General features: G+C 46.6%; 1 protein-coding gene and 1 pseudogene across 1 annotated transcript; both read left to right on the forward strand.

The window, feature by feature from the left end:
* The first annotated feature begins 3,705 nt into the window (after positions 1–3,705).
* LOC147358283 (TP53-regulated inhibitor of apoptosis 1 pseudogene) lies at positions 3,706–4,043 on the forward strand (annotated as a pseudogene).
* Positions 4,044–7,503: 3,460 nt separating this feature from the next.
* On the forward strand, positions 7,504–23,163 carry MOGAT2 (monoacylglycerol O-acyltransferase 2). The gene is made up of 6 exons (XM_086340880.1): positions 7,504–9,235; positions 14,440–14,618; positions 19,312–19,516; positions 19,826–20,000; positions 20,605–20,804; positions 22,225–23,163. The coding sequence occupies exons 1-6, from the start codon at positions 9,145–9,147 to the stop codon at positions 22,377–22,379; spliced, it is 1,005 nt and encodes a 334-aa protein (XP_086197006.1). The 5' UTR covers positions 7,504–9,144; the 3' UTR covers positions 22,380–23,163.
* The last annotated feature ends 1,398 nt before the right edge of the window (positions 23,164–24,561 follow it).

The following is a 24,561-nucleotide window of genomic DNA, read 5'->3' on the forward strand; positions in this document are numbered from 1 at the left end:
GAAATCCCAGGCTCTTAGGGTGAACTGTCAAAGAGGGTTTTCTTCTTCTTTTGCTAAAGTTAGGAGGCCACCTGGATGGCAGAACAGACGGACCTTGCCCACAGGCATGGGGGCTCAGCACCCAGCAGCTGATACAGTCTTCTGCACAGTACTCACCTCCTGCACTTGACTTTGGATTCAGATCCATTTGGTTATTTCTAGTTGGCAGTTCAGCCTGCTTTCTGGGCGCTCAGAGGAAGTCAAGGTCTTTTACCAATGAGTTATGATTGAATTCCTAATTCCATGCTTATCAACCTGCATTCTCTCAACACCTTATGTTCCAGATACTTTAATTAATTGATCCAATAAATATTTGAGTGTCTCCTTTGTAGCCAGATGAGGGAGGTCTTGCCCCTTATAGGCTTGAAAGGGCAAGGGGAGGAGCTACCACTGGAGCCTGGGGGAGTGGCAGGATGGAGAGGGTTGCCTGGCAGGATCTGTGCAGCCAACCCATGAGACCCAGAGGGAGGTAGTAGATAATAAGAAACACAGAAGAATGCAGGAACAAGGAAGCACATATCTCAAAGACAGGCAGATGGCTGTACTGAGGACCTAGTGTTAAAATTAACCGAAAATTGGAAATACCAAGAAAGAGTCAAATGGAAATACTAAAATTATTTAAAAAAAAAAGAGAGAGAGAGAGAGAGAGAGATGAAGAGCTCTGGGCTCATCAGTAGACTCAAGATATCCAAAGAAATGATTACAGATATTGATGAGAGGTCAATAAAAATTACCTAGACTGAAACACAAAGAGAAAAAGAAGTGAAAACAAACAACAGAGCTCTAAAGAGTTGCAATACCATATTGAACAGTCTAACACCCATGTAGCTGAAATCCCAGAAGGAGAGATAACAGAGCAGAAGTATTCAAAGAGGTAGGCTGAAAATGTTCCAAAAATAATGAAAGTGATGAAATCATAGATCCAAGAACACAGAGACTCTCAACAGGATTTTCTTTTTTTAATCTTGATGCATTATATTAAAATTTCTGGAAACCAAAGGTAAAGTGAAAATGTTGAAGGCAGTCAGAGAAAAAGATACATTACATTCAGAGGAACAAAGACAAGAATTGCATCTTTAAAGAGCTGAAAGAAAAAATGTGGTCAACAGAAAAAGCTATTCCAGTGAAGATATCTTTCAAAAATTTAGGCAGAAACACAGATGCTTTTGGACAAACAAAAGCCAGGAGAATGAATTCCCAATTGTCTTGTGCTATAAGAAACATTAAAGGAAGTTTTTCAGGCAGAATATATATGATACCAGAAAAAAACCTGGATTTATAGTAAGAAATGAGCAACACCAGAAATAATAACAATGAAGACAAATGCAAAATACTTTGGGGGCTTTCCAGATACATAATCATACTACCTGCAAGGGATGGATTGACTCCCTTTCTCCCCCATTCTTAGGCCTCTTCCTGATTTCTCTTACTTTTCTCCTAGTGCCGCCAGTACAATGTTGAGGGCCTCTTTGGTTTATTGCTGATCTTACGGAAATACCCTTAGTATTTCTGTGTTGTTAGATTCTGGCTTTAGGAACAAAGTGTATATATTTTATCATATTAAGAAATCACTCATAAATTTCACTGTGTGGAGAGTTTTGATCAGGAGCTTTTTCAGCATCTATGGAAATAACCATATGATTATCTTCCTAAATCTGTTAATCTGATGTAATATATTAATGGTTTCCCTAATCCTTCCTGTTCATGGTATATGGTGACGTGATGTTGGATTGTTTCCTAATATTTTTGAGTGTAATATTTCTATTTTCCAGGCAAGAATACTGGAGTGGTTTGCCATTTCTTCCTCCAGGGGATCTTCCCAACCCAGGAATTGAACCCTTGTCTCCTGTGTCTCTTGAGTTGGCAGGCAGATTCTTTACCACTGAGCCACCTGGGAAACCCATTTTATTCAAATAGTTTGCTTTAATATTCACAAGTAATTCAGTCTATAGTTCTGTTTTTCATGCTGTTTTCTACAAAACTGAGTTTAAATATCAATGTAATACTTGCTATAGAAGAAAGAAATGGGAAGTTTTTCATTTTAAAAGCATTGCAAACAATTTATTGTGCATCAGAGGTCTCTATCTTTACAGATTTGGCTAACTTCTATGAAACTTTCTGGAGCTGATTTGTGTATGTGTGTGTGGTGGCGGGGAAATTCGTTGGTAATGTTCTCTGTTTCTTCTATGGAAATTCATCTGCTTAAGTTTTCTATCATTAATTGGCTTGTTTGGTAAATTGTATTTCCTTAGGAAACAGTCAATTGTATCTAAACATGCAAATGTTTTTGCATTAAAGTTTGCAAAGTAGTTTCTTTTGATTTTTATTGATTTTCTTTATTTATTTTTTGGCACTCAACACAGCTTGTGAGATCTCAATTCCCTGACCAGGGATTGAACTTGGGTCATGGCAGTGACAGCATTGAATCCTAAGCACTAGCACACTAGGGAACTCCTTCTTTTGATTTTAAAAATTTCTCCTGTTTCAATTATATCTCCACTGTCCTTTCTTTCTTACTTTGTGTATCTGTGATTTGTCCCTTTTATTCTTGATTACATTAGCTAGTAGTATGTTTTCTTTCATCCTTTTTTCAGAAAACTAAAAATTTAATTTATTCGTTAGAGCTGTTTTTTTCCCAAGCCTCTCATTCATTTCTACCTTTATCATTATTATTTTCTTCCTGTGGTTTCTTTGTTGTTCTTTTGCTGGATATTGTGACGTGTGTCCCCTAAGTTGTATCTGACTCTTTGTGACGCCATGGACTGTGGCCCACAAGGCCCCTCTGTCCATGAGATTTTCTAGGCAAGAATATTGGAATGGATTGCCATTACCTCCTCTGGGGGATCTTCCTGAGCCAGAGGTCAAACCCAAGTCTCCTGTGTTGGCAGGCAGATTCTTTACCACTGAGCCATCTGGGAAGCCCAGATATCATGACTTGTGAATTAATTAATTAATTTTTCCTTTCATTTTTATTCACATATGTGTTTCCTCAAAATGAACTGTGATTCAACATTTTATGAATTCAAACATCCAAGAGAGAATTTTTGAAAATTGTTGAGATAATTTCAATATGTATATGGAAGAGTAGGAGTGAGTTATAGCCTGGACACTTTTAAGATAGAAGAGCAAGCAGGCTTGCCCTCCCAGATTTAAGAACTAAATAAATAGTTAAGATTGTGTGGCACCAGCAGATATAGATAAATAGACTAATAAAAGTGAATAAGAGTCCTGACACAGGCCACATGTGTAGAAATCTGTTGTATGACAGAGGTGGCACGTTACATCATTGGGGAAGAGAGAGGTGTTCAACAAAAGGGACTGCCCAGAATGGTTCTCATATGTTAAAGATACAATTGGAACCTAACTCATACTTGTACACATAAGCATCCAGAAAGGGCTTACCTATGAAAAACAAGCTTTAAATTCTTAATGGTAAATATAGGTAAGAAAAATTTTCTGAATCAGACCAAGCAATGACTATTTAATAAAAGGCTGATAAATAGGGATATATTAAAATGTAAAATGTTTGTTCATCCAGTGACACCTTAAAACACAAGCTAAAAATTGGGAGAAGAGATTCACAACATGTGTAACCAACAAAGGTTAGTATCATGAGTGTATTAAAATTTCAAATTTAGGTAAAAAACACAAGAAACAGCTGATGCCATGAACAGCGTAGGGGAGGCTTGCACTGATGTGAAGCCCAAGTACAGTGCTTCAGTTGCAGCTTTGCTGAGAAGCTCCTCAAGGGGGATGGCTCCGGAGACCTGTGCCCTGACCTCTTCAAGCTCTACCAGCAATGTGTTCAGAAAGCATAAAGGAGAAGGAGATTCCTGTTGAAGGACTGGAGAGTTCATGGGCCATGGCAAAGAGAAGCCTGAAAGCTCTTCTTGACCTTGAAAGTCACCTTGAAGGTGGACTCCTCAGATCAGGAAATTGAGTACTCTGGATCATGTCAATTAAAATTGAAGATAGCATTGATTTGATGCATTTAAAAGGGAGGAGTTTCCTTTCCTCCTTAATATTTTTTTTCTCAATTGTAAAAGATGATGAGCCATCACTCTTTGCTTTGAGATTTCTGGTTTTGTAATCTCAGCAGGAACTCAGTGTTCTGAATAATGGGATATTTGAGATTGTGGTTGCAATCTGAATGAAATTTGCCCATTCCCATCCATTTTAGCTCACTGATTCTTAAAATGTCAGAGTTTACTCTTGCATCTTCCGCTTGACCACGTCCAATTTACCATGACCTAACATTCTAGGTTCCTATGCAATATTATTCTTTACAGCATCGGACTTTACTGTCACCACCAGACATATCTACAACTGAATATCGTGTCCACTTTGGCCCAGCCTCTTTTATTCTTTCTGGAGCTATTTCTCCACTCTTCCCCAGTAACATATTGGAAACCTATTGACCTGGAGTGGGGTGGGGGCTCATCTTCTGGTGTCAAATCTTTTTGCCTTTTCGTACTGTTCATGGGGTTCTCAAGGCAAGAATACCAAAGTGGTTTGCCATTCCCTTTTCCAGCGGACCACGTTTGGTCAGAACTCTCCACCACAAACCATCTGTCTTGGGTGGCTCTGAGTGGTATGGCTCATAGCTTCATTGAGTTACACAAGGCTGTAATCCATGTGTTCATTTTGATTAGCTCTCTGTGATTGTGGTTTTCTTTCTGGAGGCTGTGGAATTGTAGTTCTTGCTTCTTCTGTCTACCCTCTGGTTGATGAGGATAAGAGGCTTGTGCAGGCTTCCCGATAGGAGGGACTAGCTGGGGGGGAAACTGAGTCTTGCTCTGATGGGCAAGGCCCATGCTCAGTAAATCTTTAATTCAATTTTCTGCTGATATTGGGTGGGGCTGTGCTTCCTCCCTGTTAGTTTTTTGGCCTGAGGCTTGCCCAGTCCTGGAGTCTACAGGCTCTATAGTAGGGCTAAAGGTGATCTCTAGAAGGACTTATGCCAACATGTGCTTCCCAGGACTGCTGTTGCCAGTGCCCCATCCCTGCAGCAGGCACTGCTGACCCATGCCTCCATAGATCCTCTAACACTCACAGGCAGGTCTCACTCAGTCTCTTGTGGGGTCACTGCTCCTTTGCCCTGGAATGCACAAGGTTTTGTTGGTACCCTTCAAGAGTCTCTGTTTCCCCCAGTCCTGAGGAAGTTCTGCAATCAAATCCCACTGTCCTTCAAAGTCAGATTTCTTGGGGATTCCCAGTCTCTTTGCCGGATCGCCAGATTGGAAAGTCTGATGGGGGCCTAGAACTTTTGCAACAGTGCAAGAACCTTTTTGGTATTGCTGTTCTCCAGCTTATGGGTTGCCCAGTCGGTGGGTATGGGATTTGATTTTGGCGTGATTGTGCCCCTCCTACTGTCTCATTGCAGCTTCTCCTTGGTCCTGGGATGTGGGGTATCTTATTTTGGTGGGTTCCAACCTCCTGTCAATGGTTGTTCAGCAACTAGTTGCTTTCTGGGTGTTTTCACGTGTTCACTAAAAGGATGCACAATGTGAGAGTTGTAAGTTAAGTTTTACTTGGAGCAAAATCAGGACTACAGTCTGGGGGACAGCATTTCAGATAGCTTTGAGAGACTGCTTCAGAGAGGCCTGGGGGAGAAGATCAATATATAAGATCTTGATGAAGCGGGAGTTCAATGCAATCCAATGCTTACTGTACAAAAGGTTTTCTGCTAGTCACGAGGAGCCAATGTCACCATGAAGGGATTGAGTGATTTTCTAAATATGAAGAGAGGCAAGGATTGGGATCATGAAATCAGTTCCTGAAAACATCCAACAATCTAAAGATCTACTCCATCAGTTTCCCTAGAGCAGAGAATGCCTCACTCGCCACCCTGAACTCCCCTCAGTGGATGTTGAAGGTCAGCGGCTGCAGCAGCATAGGGTTCAATCTCCGCAGACACAGATGGCAAATGTTTTTGTTGTTGTTCAGTAGCTAGCAAATGCTCTTGGCAGGTGCCAATTTGTAATTGACACACAGGAGAAGATGAGCACACATCCTGTTACTTTGTCATCTTTTTACTATGACTTCATGGCAAATCACTTGATGGTCCCGTCACTTCATGGTCCCATCACTTCATGGTAGATATAGAAAATGTGGAAACAGTGACTCATTGGAAAAGACCTTGATGCTAGGAAAGATTGAAGGCAAGAGGAAAGTTCGATAGCATCACCACTCAATGGACACAAATTTGAGCAAACTCCAGGAGATAGTGAAGGACAGGGAAGCCCAATGTGCTGCAGTCCATGGGTTTGCTAAGAGTTGGATGAGACTTAGTAACCGAACAACAACGACAACCTTACAAGGGTTGTCAGATCTCATATTAAGATGTGAAAGCTTTGTGAATGCTGTGGTGAACACCATTTCAGAGCTCATGGTGTAGTTCAAGAGTTCAAATCCTTGGAGAGACTATGGAGGAAGATCCTAAATTACAAAGATTTGCTGCTGCCAGTTTTTAACGTAAGTCAATGAATTAAGTCAACCTGTATGTAATAAAAATGCCAAAATGCTGCATCTAGTTGAATGAGGGGATGAGGAGAAAAGAGTTAGCTTTATTTCCCTTGTTTACTCACCCTGCCCTTAATGCCTGTAATCATGAAGATGGAATAAATTGTTCCATTTATTTAGTTTCTATCATTAAAAAAAAAAAGCACAAAAAAACACTGCAGAGGAATGGATGAAAATCAAGAATGAGCTTTTCAAAGAAAAGGAAATTACTATGACTAAAGCCATGTGCAACATGCGTATTCAGGAAATGCAAGATCCCAACCTTAGCTGGCAAACAGCCCAACACTAGCAAACAATAATAAGTCTGACCACACCACGAGGCCAGCATCCAGCTGATCTCAGATACATTCCTGGTGAGGGTGTAAACTGGTGCTGCCGTTTTGGGAAAAGCCTGGCACTACTGCTCCCCAGCTCCTGCAGTCACACACCCTTTGACCCAGCAGTCCCTCTGGCTGTTGAGAGGGAGAAAGGACACAGAGACAGAGACCAGTGAGGACCCTGGTATCAGAGATGATCAAAGAGGCTGGTTGTGGGTGTAGCTTTCCCGTACAAGAGATATTTAAATCAACAGAAGTCTCATGGGTGAACCTGTGATAAAATGATATTCAAATGGCCAATGAATATTTTAAAATGTGCTCAGCCTCCTTAGGCACAGAGGAAGCCACTGTGAGCACGACAAGTGTCCCCACGTCCTCACTACAAAGGGTTAAATGCTGAGGAAGATGTGAAGCAGCTGGAATTGCTTGTGAAGCTTGTGGGTATAAATTTGTACAATCACTTTGGGAAATATGTGACTTTATACAAAAAGACCCAGCTGTTCTATTTCCAGGCACATACTCAACACAAATGTATATTAATGTGCACACCTCACCTGCTGTGTGATACATAAAAGAGCTGTGAAGACTGTAGATCAGAATTCTCATCAAAAGGAGATTTTCTATCCCTCTTTTTTTTTTTTTTTGTACTATGTGAGACAACAGATGCTAACTAAATCTATTGTAATCATTCATAATGTATCTAAATCAAACCATCATGCTGTATACCTTAAACTTGAACAATGATGTATGTCAATCTTTTCCTAAAGAAAAAAATTGGAAAAAACAGAAAAGAATGCCCACAGCACTACAGTTCATAATAGCCAGACTCAGGCAATACCCTGCATGCCCCCAGCAGATGAACTGTGGTATATTCACCCAGTGAAGTCTTATGTACCAATGAGAAAAAACACTACAAATACACACAATTTGGATGATTCTTGAAATATAATCTTGAGCCAAAGAACCAGTCTCAAAAGAATATTTTGTGTGAGACTCACTTGTAAATTTCAGAGCAGACGAGGCTGGTATGAGGTTTGGGGAAGAGAGGAGTGACAGGCAAGAGCGTAGGTGCTGGTCAGGTCCTACTTGTCCATCAGAATGGAGATCACACCAGTGTGTTCACTCTGGGACAATGTATCACTCCTACACTTAGGACTTGTGCCTTTTCCTGTATGTTTGATATATTTCAGTTCAAAGTGCACATTTAAAGGAAGAGATTTAGGAGAACCGACTATGAGAGGTGAATGGAGAGGGACAGAAAAAGTCTAGAGTGACGCTAAGGTTTTGGCCTGTGTAACCAGGTCACTGGAGTCCCCTTTCCGGAGATGTCAAAGAGCAGAGGAAAAGCTGGCCTGGGCAGGAGAGGGAAGATCAAGTTCAGTCTAGACAGGCTGTGAAGGAGACTGAGCAGACTACTAGGGAGGATGTCAAGAACCTACTTACATAGTCAAGTCTGGAGCACAAGGGGAGGTCAGGCTGAAGATGCAGTTTGGAAGTGCTTGTCCTGTAGACAGACTCCAAGGCCGTGAGCCTGGATGAGGTCTCTGCGGGAGAGAGGAGGGAGGGTCCAGGCACAGAGTGGGCAGGAGGCCCCTCAAACACTTAGCCTGGTGAGGAAAAAGAGCCACCGTGGAGACCCAGGAGCAGCCAGAGGGGCAGAAGGGAAACCAGGAGAATGTGGTGTCCACAGGCCAAGTGGTTTCAAGGAGGAGGGAGGGACCAGCTGTGTCTGAGGCCGCTGAGAGGTCAAAATGAGAGCTGAGAATTGACCACTGGATTCAGCAGCGTGGAGGCCACTGGTGAACTTGTCAGGGGCACTTCCACAGCACAGGAGCTGTTACTGTGTATTTGTGGAGGGGAACAGCGGACATGGCAGAAGAGGGGAGACAGCTACTGCAGCCAAGTCACTGGGTAGATGTGAGGAGGACAGAACTGCCCTGTACTCAGTGCTTGACTGTCAAGTGTTGGGCCAGATTCAAGCAAAAAGAGAAAGATATCTGGCAGATAAGGTATCGCCTGAGGAGGCAAATGTCCTTCCGTTCCTCCTTCCTTTAGCTGACTCCAGGGCAGGTGGGTTCAAAGGTTTCTCCTAGGAAACAGATTCCTGCCAGGGTGAGGGCAGGGAGGCATTAGGCTGGGCCGGGGTGGGTGGGGCACCCTCCTCCCAGACTAATGCTTACTCAACCTCCGGCAGCAACAAAACCAGTAGGTGCCTCAGACCACAGCAGAGCTCAGAGAAACCTGTGGAATCAACCGAGGAGACAGCATGGTGAAGTTCGCACCCTTGTCCGTGCCGTGGGAGCGCAGATTGCAGACCTTTGTGGTTCTGCAGTGGATTTTCTCCTTTGCGGTCCTGGGTAAGATGGGCTGTGCTGGGGGAACAAGAGACCATGGGATTCTTCATCTCATCTGCTGGCACCGTACTAGTTACGAACGGTTCCCCCCAGGGCTAGTGTTCAGCCTGTGGACAGACCCTACTAGACTGGGGTTAAAATATGGACATACTCTGTACAGGCTCTGAAATGGTCAATAGCCATTTCACACACTCACACAAACATGCATGCACACACACACGCACGCGGGTACCATGTATATACTCCATGTTCTCCCTTAGAACCTCCCCAAAATTTTGCAGCTAAAGCATTTATCCCCAGGAAAGCAAGAAACCCAGTTCCTTACCGCTGGCATCCTTGATGACTGACTTGTATCTCTGCTCTAAAGGTTGTTGGGACATTTTAAATGTCCCTGCTACTGCTACTGCTAAGTCGCTTCAGTCGTGTCTGACTCTGTGCGACCCATAGACGGCAGCCCACCAGGCTCCCCTGTCCCTGGGATTCTCCAGGCACCTAGTTACCCCCATTACACAGATGAGCAGGGAAGCTGAGTGCCTTAGATGTGCAAGGCTGTAGGTCTGGGCTCCTGTGCTGCCAAAGGACGAAAGGGAAGGAGGCAGAGGGTTGAGAGACGACTGAGATGTGGGAGGGGGTATGGAGCAGGGAAAGGAGGGGTACCCCAGGGCAGGGGACAAGTCCCTTGGCTCCTGGACGAAGGGTCCTGGGGGCCCAGAAGCAGGTAGGCTGATGCCTGAGGATCACAGGGTGGGGGTGGGGGTGGGGGGGGTGAGGGACATCTTGCTCACCTGGCCTTGGTGGAGCTTTGCCAACACCAGTGTGTCTGTCTGCCTTCATCGACCCCCAGCTCAGCCCAGGACCTGGGAACATCAGGAAGAGCACAGGGAGGTCCAGCAGCCCTTGGCCTGGAGCTAGAGCGAGGACAGTTGAGAAGAGAGATCTGGGCCAGCTGGTGCCGGGAGCAGGAGCTTGTACCTTGTCCCTTATCCTGGGGAAAAAGGGGAGCCCCAGGAATGTTTAGGAACGGGAAGAGCACGGTTCAGCCTGTGCAGTACAGGTCCCAGTGCTTGAAGCCTATGGATCTGCTGTGTCTGGAGTACGGGGGATGGACTGATGGCAGGGAGTATATATAGGGGAAGCTGAGTGCCTGATGCCAAGCTATATCAGGGGTCCCCAGTTTATGTGGCAAGGGTCAAATCCAGCCCACTGTTTTTTTGCACTTGTACAGCCCAAGAATAATTTTTACATTTTAAATTCTTACATAATTTAAATGATTACGGGCCTATGTAATATCCTTCAAGTTGCCCCATAGAGTCACAAAAATACAAAATATTTTCAATCTGGCTCTTAAAATAAAGATTACTTACCTAGATCTAGGGAGGCTTCCAGTGGGTGTGGAGAGAAGGGACCCCTTCCAAAGACACTCAAAAGATGGGTCCACAGGCAGGATTTATAGGCTGGCAGGAAAAATAAGGGCTTCCAGTGGGCCAGTAAATGCTGGCCTACAGTGAACAGCTGGTTCACACTGGACACAGAGCAGGCATTTGGGGCAGGGGCAAAGAAGTAGCCAGAAAGTTTAACAAGGACGTGTCACCAAGGACTCAGGGCCCAGAAACAAATACTTTCCAGTTGGTTACTTGTTTCCTGTTTCTTTTCCTCTCCTCTGTAGCTCACACACTCACACAGGAAGGTAAGCTCCCTTCAAACAGTTGGTCTTGTTCTCAGCTGAATCTCCAGCTCCCAGAAGAGTTGGTGTCCATGAACATTTGTTGATGAATGTCTTGTCCCATCTGACTAATTTGCTGCGTGAGCTCAGCCAATTTGCATACCCTCTCTGGGCCTCTGTAAAGTGGGGTTTTACATTTTTCTTGGTGTTATGAGGGTAGGGTAGAGGTTTCCCTTCCTTAGGGACAGAAAAGATCCCCAAGTTTGGTTTTGCCAGCTGACAGGAGTTAAGGGTGATGAAGATGGTGGGGAGTTCCTTCTAAGTGCAAGGGCCTCTTGAGTGGGTTTTTCCTAATCTTAATATGCTACGTTAGTTGCAAAAACCAGCCCTTGCTGTTGTAACACATCCAAACAGAATGTGTATCCCACAAGTGAAAGACTTCCCCAAATCCTACCCTCTAGGGAGCCACTATATATATATATATATATATTTTTTTTTTTTTGGCCCCTAGCAGCAAGGCTTATATGAAAGCAGCAGTAAAAGCACAGAGTCCTAACCACTGGACTGCCAGGGAATTCCCTCCAGGGAGCCACAGTTAACAACTCAGTTTTATTCTCTATAAGCAGTTTTCTTACGTTTTATTTTATTTTTTTTAATATGGACCATTTGAAGTCTTTATTGAATTTGTTACAATATTGCTTCTGTTTTAAGTTTTTTGGATTTTTAGCCCGAGGCATGTGGAATCTTAGCTCCCTGACCAGAGATTGAACTCACACTCCCCCTGCATTGGAAGGTGTGGTGGTAAAATATATATAAGGTATACTTTGCATCTGAACCACTTTTAAGTGTACAGTTCATTCTCATTGACCATCATGATTATCCATTTTCAGAACTCTTTTCATTTTCCCCAAACTGAACCTCTGTGCTCATTAAACAAAAACTCCCATATCTCCCTCCCCTAGCCCCTGCCAATCAGCATTCTCTTTTCTATCTCTATTAATTCGATTGGTCTACGAACCTCACAAAAGAGGAATCAGAAAGGATTTGTGTGGATATGTGTGACTGGCTCTATCTCACTTCGCACAACATCCTCAAGATTCATCCTTGTTGGTGTTCCAGAAATCCCTTCCTTTTGATGACTGAATAATATTCCATTGTGTTATTTGCAACATTTTCCATCCTTTCATCCATCCGTGGACTGATGGCCATTTAGGTTGCTTCTACACTCATTGTGGGTTGATCACTTTTTTGTTTGCCTTAAATATTTTTTTAATAAAAATCTTGAATGGGAAAGTTGTAGAAGAGTAGGAATAAAATGCCACCATTTTCATGAAAAAGAACATGTCCACGCTGGTAGATGCTCATGTATGGAGGATGGAAGGATACTTGCAGATCTGGAGGGAAGAGGCAGATGCCTGGAGACAAGAATGGCTTGGTGGTTGACTTAGATTTTTAAGTTGTTTTTTTTTAAGTGCAAATATTTAATGTGAAAGAAAATTATAAAGAACGTCAGTTAGGACACTCTACCTTGGGGCAAAATCAAAGGTCTACGTGGGTTGCTCCTACTTTCAGAAAACACCTCTAGGGAGCAACCCATGTAGACTGGAAGTCCCTAGAGGTGGTTTTCTGAAAGTGGGAGCAACCCATGTAGACCTTTGATTTTGCCCCAAGGTAGAGAGTCCTGGTAAATCCCATGGACGGAGGAGCCTGGTGGACCGCAGTCCATGGGGTCTCGAAGAGTCGGGTACGACTGAGTGACTTTACTTTCACTTTTCATTTTCATGCACTGGAGAAGGAAATGGCAACCCACTCCAGTGTTCTTGCCTGGAGAATCCCAGGGACGGAGGATCCTGGTAGGTTGCCATCTATGGGGTTGCACAGAGTCGGACACGACTGAAGCAACTTAGCAGCAGCAGCAGCAGCAGGGGAGGGAGATATGCGAGTTTTTGTTTAATGAGTATAGGGGTTCAGTTTGGGGAAAATGAAAAGAGTTCTGAAAATGGATAATCATGATGGTCAGTGTGAATGAACTGTACACTTAAAAGTGGTTCAGATGCAAAGTATAAGTTATATATATTTTACCATCATAGAAATTTAAAAACAAAACAAAGCACCCTAAACACAATACTGTGGAAAGTCAGCTCCGTGAAGGCAGGAATTTGTCTGTTGTTCAGACTGAACCACCAATGCACATTATAGGTGTTCAATGTTCTGTGAGCACCAACCTATTTTCTCTGGTTTATGAATTTTACTACTATTCAGATTGGGTCAAAAGTCCCCTCTTCCTGGAAGCCGGCCAGGAATGACAGACCCAGTCTACTCTACTTTCACATTCAGTACAACTGGAGGCTGACATTTTAACAGTGTGAGTGCATGGTATTGAGTGGAAGGAATGGGATGGGGCAGGAGAAATATTCTCTGAGAATGATGCTCCATTGGCATCCGGTTAGAGTCAGCCCCTCAGACCTCCCGACCCTGAGATGAAGCCAGGGTTAGCCTGCAGCAAGGGACTGGGAATTGTTGGTAAGAAGGTATTTCCTCACTTGACCAGGTTATAGCCATGCTGCATCCCTGACCCATGGGCCAGCCACGGGTTGGCCCCTTCCTTCCTCTCTCCTTCAGCAGCAAAGCACACGGTGCTCAGAGGAAACAGCATGAACAAAAGCTAAGAGACTGAAGGAACTCCATCTCTCATGTAGATACACTGAACAATTTCATGTGGCCAGAGTATAGGGTCCATATGGGTGAATGAGGCTGGAGCAAGATGGGGATCAGCCAGCTATGCAGAATCTGAATGCCAGGCTGAGCTACATGGGCTGTTTTTAAAGTTATGAGAAAGTCATGGAAGGACTTTAATTAGAAGGGGGATCTGGCCGGATTTATAAATAGACAGATGGGCAGAGAGTGTGCAGAGAGAGGGCTGGGCAGAAAGCATGTCTCCTTTTTCTTTGGGGTCCTGAAGGGTGTACACTAGAAAGTATTAATCTAGTCACTTCTCTCCCAGGCATTTATTGAGCACCCAGTGAATACAGACTACTTAACTGGACAGAGATGGGGGTGGAGGGGCAAAACTGGAACGAGTAAGCAGCCTGGTACAGTGGGGAAAACTTAGTGTGGAGTTGGGTCTGCTAACTGCTGCTAAGTCACTTCAGTCATGTCAACTGTGTGTGACCCCACAGACGGCAGCCCACCAGGCTCCCCTGTCCCTGGGATTCTCCAGGCAAGAACACTGGAGTGGGTTGCTATTTCCTTCTCCAATGCATGCAAGTGAAAAGTGAAAATTGAAGATGCTCAGTTGTATCCGACCCTCAGTGACCCCATGGACTGCAGCCTTCCAGGCTCCTCCATCCATAAGATTTTACCTGGCTTCAAATCCAGGCTCCCAGTGTGACACTGGACAGGCTGCATTCTTTCCTCCTTGAAGTCTAGAGAGTCTCATGCCTTTCTCCTCGGTGAGGGCTGGACAGGACAGTGCTGTTAGTTGTAGGAGGAGAGCTTGTTCCTTCATTCCTCTGACCACTCATCTTCATGCTTCCCTTCCCAGCCCAGATCTGCATTGCTGTCTTCATAGGCCTCCTGTTCACAAGATTCTGGATCTTCAGTGTCCTATATGCAGTCTGGTGGTACCTGGATCTATCCAAGCCGTGGCAGGGGGGCAGGCGCATTGAGGCCTTCAGGCGCTGCGTCATATGGAGGTACATGAAGGACTATTTCCCCATCTCGGTGAGTAATGGGGTGGCTGGGATGTGGTCAGGACTGCAGTGCCGGACATGTCCATGGCAAGTGTGGTCCTCTGTGCAGTGGACAAAATACTGGGCTGGGAGGCAGGAGCTGGGCTTCCACCACTCTGTGGCCCGGGAAGGAGTCAGCTTCTGTCTGGCCAGGATGTAGGGCCACTGTGAAGATGGATGAATGAACAGAATTTGAAGGAGCTCTGTGAGCCATATATTGTGGCACACGTTAGGTATCTTACAGATGTTAAGCCCTCAGCAGCCATGCTTAGGGGTGCAGGTAATAAGGTTCTAAGAGATCATCTAGCCCCACACTTCATAAGATGAGGAGACTCACCCCTAGAAAGGGACAGGATGTGATCAAGATCACATACAAAGTTCTTCTACTGGTTTAAAGTTTGTCCATTGTCAGTTTAGAGGGACCGGGGAGAGGACAAGGAACTTGTTCTAGGTTCTCTAACCTGCCTCTCACTCTGGTACATTATGCATACTTGGACAAGGACTTGTTGCATTCTGAATGTATCCTGGATACATTTACAAATGTATCCAGTGATCACACCAATCCCTGACACCTGAGTTCTTCTGAATCTCTGACTTTCTGACTCAGGGCACTTGATGGCCATTTGGACACTTGACCCTGGACCCAAAGTTCAGGCCTGAGTGGAACAGGATCCTTGATTTGAGTGAACTGACCTTTGACTCCTTTCCTGAATCCCAGACAGACTAAAGTCTTAGATGTAAGCAACTGGGCGAGGATGATTTATTGACCAGATAGAATGGGGAAGGCTATAGGGACACAGAGAGGTGCCAGTAGGGACAGGTGGGCCTCCTCTGGAAACAGGAGAGTGAGTGGACAGTGCTGAGCTGACCTGAAGGGACCAGGTTGGGGGGTGGTCTTCCCAGACCCCATATCTGCTTCCTCGGCAAGGTGCCCTCCCGGGACCTTGTCAGCAGAAGCTAGTAGGGTTTGCTGGGGCCTTAGAGGAACCATGGGGCTGCCGCAGGCAGAGTCCCTCATCCTCACCCCAGAACCTCTCAACTTTGAGATTATGAATTCCCATCTCTCTCTGTCTTCTTCCCAGACCAGGGATTACTCTTCTGTGCCAGAAAAGCCAGAGTTTCCGTGGGGAAGTGTTGTGACTTCAGCCACCAAGCCAAGGAAAAGCCATAAGCAGTTTCTGGCCTCAAGTAGAGCTTTCTGGCTCTTTTTGTGGATCCTGTCCCTGTGGTCTCACTCCACACTGTGAGCTGAATCCCAAGTCCAGCAGGGAAGGAAAGGTGGCCTGCGAAGGGCACAGCGCAAGTGCAGGCCCAGAAGCTGACCAAGGCATGGTTTCTGAGCATTAGTGTGGCTAAAGCAGAAGGTACACTGGGGATGAAGTTGGAGAGGTTTTTAGGGATAAGATAAGGGAGACCAGTGGGCTTCCCAGGTGGCGCTAGTGGTAAAGAACCCGACTGCCAATGCAGGAAATGCAAAAGACATGGGTTCAGTCCTTGAGTTGGAAAGATGCCTGTAGGAGAGCATGGCAGCTCACTTCAGTATTTTTGCCTGAAGAATCCCATGTACAGAGGAGCTTGGTGGGCTCCAGTCCACGGGGTCGCAAACAGTCAGACACGACGGAAGCGACTTAGCACGCACATGTAAGGGAGCCCAGTGCAGGCTATTCCACAGAAATGAAGTCTTCAACTGAAAGCTCTCCAGTGGGCTGTCTTCCTGCCATCCTGGGGCCTCCAAAGGGCCTCCTTTGCACCTGGAGTTTCTGCCAGTTGCAGAAAATGATTCTGTGCCTGTCTTATCCACTATTCTCCTGCTTCTGCCCCACAGAGGATTTCTAAACCCTGACACTACTGACAGTGGTGGGACACTGGACACTTGCAGAAATTCTACCTGCACAGTGGGCAGACTCTTGCCTACAACAGGCCTTTGGCATTACTGCCTACAGAAGGCGGGCAATGCCACCTAGTGTCCAGCAGAGGGCGGGATGATGAGCACTTTGACTTGCTTGTCCGGGCCTGGAGCCTGCAGGGGTGAGGCTATGGCCCCAGATTCTGGACCCCTGCACTTCTCAGGAGACCCTCCAATTCTTCCACACAATTCTACAGCACAGGGCTGGAAGGGATCTTACGATGGCTAGGAAGTAGGGGGTCCCAGGCAAGGAGTCCACCCTCGACTGGAGCTCCCACCCATTCATAAGCCTCTGTACTCTGTGTCAAATGAGCCTCTGTTTCTGAGCTGCCGTCACCTCTTACTGATTTTATGAGCTAGGGTCTATTGGGGGAATTTCAAGCAAAGTTGGGAAACTATTATATTTCTGAGCCTTGGATCTTTCTAAGTGCAACATTTGGGCTTCCTGAAGAGCTAGTGGTGGAGAATCAGGCATATTCCCCCAGGAGGACCTGTCTCCATCTGCTGTTCCCCCTGTCCCAGCTGGTGACATTCTGCATACATGGTCTTGCCCTTTGCTTTTCCACCTGATGAGTGATCGTGGCCATCTTCCCCTATCAGGACAGGAAGAGTTGCATTGCATGTCCCTATGGCTATACAGTGGCCCACAAGAAAGTATTTCATAATTTGTCTAAATAGGCTCTGTTGATGGACATTTGACTGGATGCCAAGTTTTGGTATTACCAAAGGGAAAAAAACAAACAAACTTCAGTTAATAATCTTGTTCAGATGCTGTTTTGCACAAGTGTGAGAAATTCTGTGGCTGAATTCCTTGGCAGTGGAATTGCTGGCTTAAAAGGTCAGTTACATTTTTCCATTTTAATAGTGATAGATATTGCTTCATTGCCTTTAAGGGGGTTGTAACAAAATGATTTTCCCACTAGCTGAGAAAGAGAATTCATAAAGTACTTCAGTATGGGGAGTCAGGTATGTTTTTAAAGAAACATACTGAGATGGGTTCCTAAGGAACACCTTTCCAGGTGAGAATAACCAGAAATATCTCTGCTTGTCCTTAATTTCACATTCAATAAATTCCCACTGCATGAGTGAAAGAAATTTGCCTTTATCTGTGAAGCAATGGTAACTCCACCTAAGGTCCCCTCAGACTTTCTGCAAACGGTCAAGGGGAGCCAGAGGGCAGAGTGGGGGAGGGAGTTTGCAGAGATCAAGTCCAGGTCAAGGACAGGACAAACTGGGACTGCTCAGTTGCGGTAGGGCAGACAGGCTCAGACTCCAATGCTGTCCCTTGGGTCCACCTCCAATGCTATCTCTTGGGTCCCTGCTCTGAGATGGGCGGCCAGGCCTCTGGGGCCTGAAGGTAACAAGAATCCTCAGGGCCAATGCTTAAAATTTCAGCTTGTTACCTAGATGATCTTTCACGGTGCCAAAGCTGAACCTGAGTGGAATGGACTGCCCGCGCCTCGAAGCGCAAATTACAAGGTCTGGGTAGTCTTGCCAGGGGCTTAGGGCTTGGGTCAGGGGCCTCAGGGCCTCTGACTCTAAAGGCTGTGCCTCCCAGAGCCCAGGGCTCTGTAAAGGGTGGGCCCTGCATTTCCTGGCAGAGTGGGGAAGGGGTTGGTCACACACAGAATCACTGGCAGTTATCTTTGCACATTGAAGCCTGTCCAGTAACTGGTGGGAGCAGCAGTTTGTTTTTAAAATTATTTTGTTTTTGGCTGTGCTGAGTCTTTGTTGCTCTGTGTGGGCTTTCTCTAGTTGCGGATAGTGGGGATTACTGTTCATTGCGGTGTGTGAGTTTCTCATTGCAGTGGCTTTCTCATTGGGTTTCTCTCTTGTTGTGCAGCATGGGCTCTAGGCACGTGGGCTTCTGTGGGTGTGACTTGTGAGCTCAGTAGTTGTGGCACACAGGCTTAGTTGCATCACAGCATGTGGAATCTTCCCGGACCAGGAATCGAACGCATGTCCCCTGCATTGGCAAGCAGGTTCTTAACCACTGGACCTCCAGGGACGTCCAGGAGCAGCATCTGTTAACTCAGTTCTGCCCCCTCTGTCCTCATCCCACTTTGCCTGGAAGCTGCTGGTGATGCACAGCTCTCCTCTTCCACTCCTTCTACAATGTCTGGTGGTTTCTGGTGCACCCTCTGTGCCGCAGGACCAACCAGACCTGGGGAGAGCTGCCAATAGCCAGGGGAAGAGGTGGACAGATGGTAATGAAGGTCTGACATAGGGGGAACAGAGAGCCATCAGGGAGACACTTGAATTGTACGGAGGGGTAAACAGGACTAAGGCCAACCTCCAGGTCTGCAAACTCTTTCAACCACCCTGATATAGCTAGCGAATTCTCACTCCCAGGTCCTAAGTGCTGAGTTTTCTCATAGGGAATATTGTTAGAACAGGGCTGTTTGAGTGGCAGCCTTGTGTGTGGCCCTTGATGGTATATGAACTATGACAATTATGATTATCCTGTCCTGTAGTCTTGGTAATTCCAGGGAACTCACAGACCTGAGATTCTCAGCAGAACGTAGGCAGGGCAGGGTCAAATGTCCACATTTAATACATTGAAAGCTAGAGAGGGAGACAATTTGTCTGAAGCTCACAGCAAGTCTGAGACTTGGATGGCAAGAGGATCTCCCTGGGTGCATTCACATGCATATCTCCATCCTCCTAAGAACTGGAGGCTCAGAGAGGGGGAGCAAGTTACCCAAGATCACACTGGTGCTGGCAGAATGGGGGAGGGTATGAGGTACAGTTCTGATTCAGCAGGGTGCTGTCCCTGCAGCTGGTCAAGACTGCCTATCTGGACCCCTCCCGGAACTACCTTGCTGGCTTCCACCCCCACGGGGTTCTGGCCACCGGAGCTTTTACCAACCTGTGCACAGAGAGCACCGGGTTTTCCTCACTGTTCCCTGGCATCCGCCCACATCTGATGATGCTGAACTTGTGGTTCTGGACTCCTTTCTTCAGGGATTACATCATGTCAGGGGGTGAGTTTTCCCAACCCTGGGTAACCCAGTTGGGTGAGGGCTGCAGGCATGGAGGAGGGATTTTACAGAGGGCTGTCAACAGTTCTGTACTTCTTCCAAGTGAATGTGTAGTGGAGAAGGAAGCTAGATTCAAGGAAACACTTCCCACAGCTCTGTGCTCGGTGATCCACTCAGTTGGGAAGACCTGAAGGGCTCAGTCCTAGTCCTCAGGGAATTCACAGTTGGGAATTGGAGTGGAGCCCAGCCCACATCTCTGCACATGGTCCCTGCCCCTTCACCCCATACCTAACCACCTTTCTCTCTCCCCAGGGCTGGTCCCAGTAGACAAGGAGAGTGCTGCTCACATTCTGAGCAGGGAAGGAGGTGGCAACCTCATGGCCATCATTGTTGGGGGCGTCCAGGAGGCACTGGATGCCAGGCCTGGAGGCTACAAGCTGGTGCTGCGGAACCGCAAGGGCTTCATCAGGCTTGCCCTGATGCATGGGTATTGGGAAGAGGGCTCTGGGTTCAACTGGAGATTGGCAAGGATTGTGTTTTGGTGGGAAGACAGCACAGATGAATCCATTGACAGTGAAGATTCTGTGTTGGTGATCGATGTACTGTCTCATTCCCAAATAGCCAGAGAAGATTCTAGAAGGGAGATTTGGTGATTAAAGGGAATAGGGTCAAGGGTCATATTACTGAAAACTTGCATTACATCTGAGTCTAGGGCATTTGGGAGAATGTTGTTTGGGGCACAGCTTAGAGCTGTTCTCTTACCTTGAAGCATCTGTGAAGGATACAAGCTAACTGGGGAAGAAGAAATTTTTCCAGAAAGTTTGCATGTTTTATACCTGGAATGGCTCTCTGAAGCATTCTTTCTCCTGTCATGGTGTGACTGGAAACCCATGGTCCAGAGAGGAGCCATGACCTGCCTAAAATCACAGAGCAAGGCTGTGGCAGGTCTGGAGAACAGCCAAGGCCTCCTACTTTTGCCCCAGGGCTCTGTCCTCTGCTCCAGTTCCTGCTCACTAGGTCCCTGCAGGAGGCTAGGTGACCAGCTTGTGCCTTCTTGCCCCTCCACACTCACTTTCTCCTGTCTCCTCTAGGGCAGCTCTGGTACCTATCTTCTCCTTTGGGGAGAATGACATATTCAAGCAGGTTGAGAACTCCCCTGGCTCCTGGGTGCGCTGGTTCCAGCACCGACTTCAGAAGACTGTAAGAGTCTCCATCCCACTCTTCTATGGCCGTGGAGTCTTCCAGTACAGCTTTGGTCTTATGCCCTACCGCCGGCCCATCACCACCGTGGGTGAGCCTAGACTCGGGCTGGGAGAGGAAAGGGCTACAACAGTAAGGGGCTAAAGCTCATGTTGCAAAGGGGAATAGACATGAGCCGAAGACATCATTGAATTTCATGGAGTTCACGTTCCAGAGTGTGAAACAGACACACAGGCAGATAATCCTGATGACAGAAAATTTGGGATGGGAAATCTAACCAAGACAAAAAAAAATATGGTCACCACTACTGATTACTGGGCACCTGCTGTGTATCAGGTACTGCACTGACTGCTTACATGCAGCAGCTTAGTTTTCCCAACAACCTTGTAGGCAGTGATTATCATCACCATTTTACTAAAGGCAAACTGAGACTCAGAGAAGGTAAATCACTTCCAAAAGATCACCCTGTCCTTGATACAAAGTTGAGGTTTGATCAGGGTTGATTTGATTTTTTATGATGCCAGAGAGGAGGGTTTAATTCTGACAGGAGGATCTTGTAAGGCTTATTGGAGAAGTGGATACAAGGGAAGGGCATTCCAGGTCTGATAGTATTGTGTATAAAGTAGCAATCAGCAGGCTGTGAAGGAGAGCCTGAGGGATTTCCCTGTAAATAATGGGCATGGGCCTTAGTGCATGGATTTAGCACCATCTTTGCAGCTATTTGATTGTCTCATTTGCTTTTGTCTTGGATTCCAACTAGGTTTCAATGGCAAAGCTTGTAGAGTGAGGTCTTTTCATCTCCACTCACCCAGTCATTTCTTAGCTGAGTACAGACTTGGCCAACCCTCTACACCATGACTTTCCCTGGGTTGTCTGGTAATATTTTCTTGAATATAATTCACAACTGATGCCTCCAGAACCATTCTCAAGAGAGGAAGACAGGACAGCTGCTTTCTGAGCCAGGCAGAACTTGAGGAAGGAGGTTGACAGATCCTCCCATGTCCTCCCTAGAATAGGGGGCACTGAAGGACATCGTGGAGGGAGAGGAGGTAGAAGGCACTTGGGCTGTGGGCCACCTCCTCCCAGACATACAGACACTTCCACTCATGGCATCTGAGACTCCCAGATCCACGTGTCCATGAGGCTAAGAGCACATCCTCAGGGCTTACAACCAGTCACTGATTCTTCCTAAGTGACCCTGACCAATTTACTCAACCTCCCTGAGTCTCAGTGCCTCAGCTGTCAAATAGGAATAATAGCAGGTTCTATCTTCTTAGGATTGTTAGGATGACATAAGAGATAATAATTAAAACACCAGCTGGTGATATTGTTAATATGTCAGAATCTTGGAGTTGCCCTAACGTCTCAGAATCTATGACCCAAAATAGAATTGAAAGGGAAGGAGAAAGAGTGCTTACCTGCTCAGATGACCATTGTGGTGGGAACCCCGAGGGTCCCTGTGCCTTCAATGGTTCTGGCTCTGAGCCACCACTCCCTTCTATGTCTTGCAGTGGGGAAGCCCATTGAAGTGCAGAAGACACCACATCCATCCCAGGAGGAGGTGGACAGGCTGCATCAGCACTACATGAAGGAGCTGGAAAACCTCTTCGAAGCCCACAAGCTCAAGTACAACGTCCCCAGAGACCAACACTTGGAGATCTGCTGAGTGCCTCCCCAGAGGAGAGGCTCCTCCAAAGGGCAGTGCTGGCATTAGGGAGGATGGAGGAAGGTTCTGTGATCCCAGAAGGCTTCATGGAGGTGTCTGTTGAACACATCTCCAGAGCCTTCTGGAGACTGACTCCTGCATCTCCACCCTATGCCAGGCCTTGGGTCACAGCTGGCTCCTTGGCAGAGGAGACCAGACTCTGGCATAGGTGATTTGCTCTCCTGCACTGATTCCTCTGTAGTGGGCCTTTTCCTTCATTCTGCCCACCTGAGAAATGGGAGAGAATGATGTGTGGTGTCTCTGTCCTCTGTGGTCCTGTCACTCAATGGGCAGGACAAGAACAGCTCCAGTTAGCAGGTTTCTCTTCCTCTGCCTTGAATGACAGCACAGAAGCAGCCCCCAGCTGCTACAAGCTCTCCCATCCTTCGTTCTGCCTATCCCAGCTCCTCCCTCCCTGAGGTGAAGAGGAGGGTGAGGCCACAACCTCCTGAATTATTCTGGCACCTTTGAGTTTCTGAGTCCTCCGAGCCCCAGAGTGGCAGCCAGAGGGGCCAGAAAGTGGGGAAGGAGACTGTAGCTCTATCACTAGCTGAATGACCGCGGCAGACCTCTTCACCTTCCCTCTGAGTCTCAGTTTCCCCCAGGGACTAAGATGACCTCTGACCTCAGCTGTGATGTCACATTGGCTGAGAGCTCCGTGAGTCAGCCACTGTTCCTCCTTTGTAACTTCAGCCCTGACTGTGACACAGAAGGGAGCTCCATAAATGTCAATTCATCAATGAAAGAATTCTGTTCAGCCTTCTCTTCCTCTACTCTTCTCCCCAACTGGGAGCCTCACATTGTGTCCCAGCCTGGCCCTGCAGCCCTTCTGCTCTGTGTCCTCTTCCCAGATGGTGGATCCGATGGGCCAGAGAATGGCATGTTACTCCTTCCTCCCTGACCAGTCAGCTCCAACTTACCACCTCTCCCCTGTTCTGTGGGAGACAAGGGGGAGGCTATGTGCAGACACAGGGCAGACCAGCCAGAGAAGGAACATGAAGAGTGAATGGTCAGTGTCTGCAAGCAGGGCGGTAGGGGACAAGCTTCTGATAAGGAAAATTCTGGGTCACTGGCTCTGGGATATGTGTCATGAATGATTGGACAGGATGGTAAGGTAGGACCAGTACTATGAACGCCCACATCTGGAGTGGGAAAGCAGGTTCTTTTCCCTCTAGAAGCTAATCACAGCAATAAGTACAAATGGGGTGTTGGGGGTGGGGGGAGTAGGGAGAAATTCTGTGGATGTAAATTTAGGTGAAATTGATGCTTTTGAACTGTGGTGTTGGAGAAGACTCTTGAGAGTCCCTTGGACTGCAAGGAGATCCAAACAGTCCATTCTGAAGGAGATCAGCCCTGGGATTTCTTTGGAAGGAATGATGCTAAATCTGAAACTCCAGTACTTTGGCCACCTCATGGGAAGAGTTGACTCATTGGAAAAGACCCTGATTGCTGGGAGGGATTTGGGGCAGGAGGAGAAGGGGACAACAGAGGATGAGATGGCTGGATGGCCTCACTGACTTGATGGATGTGAGTCTGAGTGAACTCCAGGAGTTGGTGATGGACAGTGAGGCCTGGTGTGCTGTGTTTCATGGGGTCACAGAGAGTCGGACATGACTGAGCGACTGAACTGAACTGAACCCTGGGCAAGACCCATCCCCTTTCAACCTCAGGTTTGTTATCAGAGAAATAAGGATTACAGTACCTAACTTGGGTTTGTGAGTGGAATAGATAATATTATGAGATGGTTAACCATTCCCCATCCTGTGAGGAGTGCTGGGGAGTAAGAGTAATTAGCAGGCAGGCCATAAATGTACTCAGCATCTCTTGATGTCCTGTTCTGACCCTAGGAGGTGGGAGCAATAGGGTCCCAAAAGAGGGGGGAATCAAGTGCAGTGCGGTTGAGAGGGGAACTAATGGTTTCCATCAAGGGAAGAGGGAGGAAGTGGCAGGTAAGCAGGGCCATTAAGGAAGGGCTAGATTTTCCAGGAGAGAAGTACCTGCCCACTGCAGTTTTCTATTGCTAGTATTGAACCACTTCAGACCTTAGTGGCTGAAGGCAGTAAGGATTTATGAAGTCCACATCTCTGTGGATAGCTGGGTGGTTCTCGATCCTTCAGCTTTCTCACCTGCTGTGTCTTGGGAC

This window comes from Bos grunniens, chromosome 15, assembly GCF_055505025.1.
Source record: "Bos grunniens cultivar Pamir isolate PY7600 chromosome 15, Bosgru_T2T1.0, whole genome shotgun sequence".
Classification (NCBI taxonomy): Eukaryota; Metazoa; Chordata; class Mammalia; order Artiodactyla; family Bovidae; genus Bos; species Bos grunniens.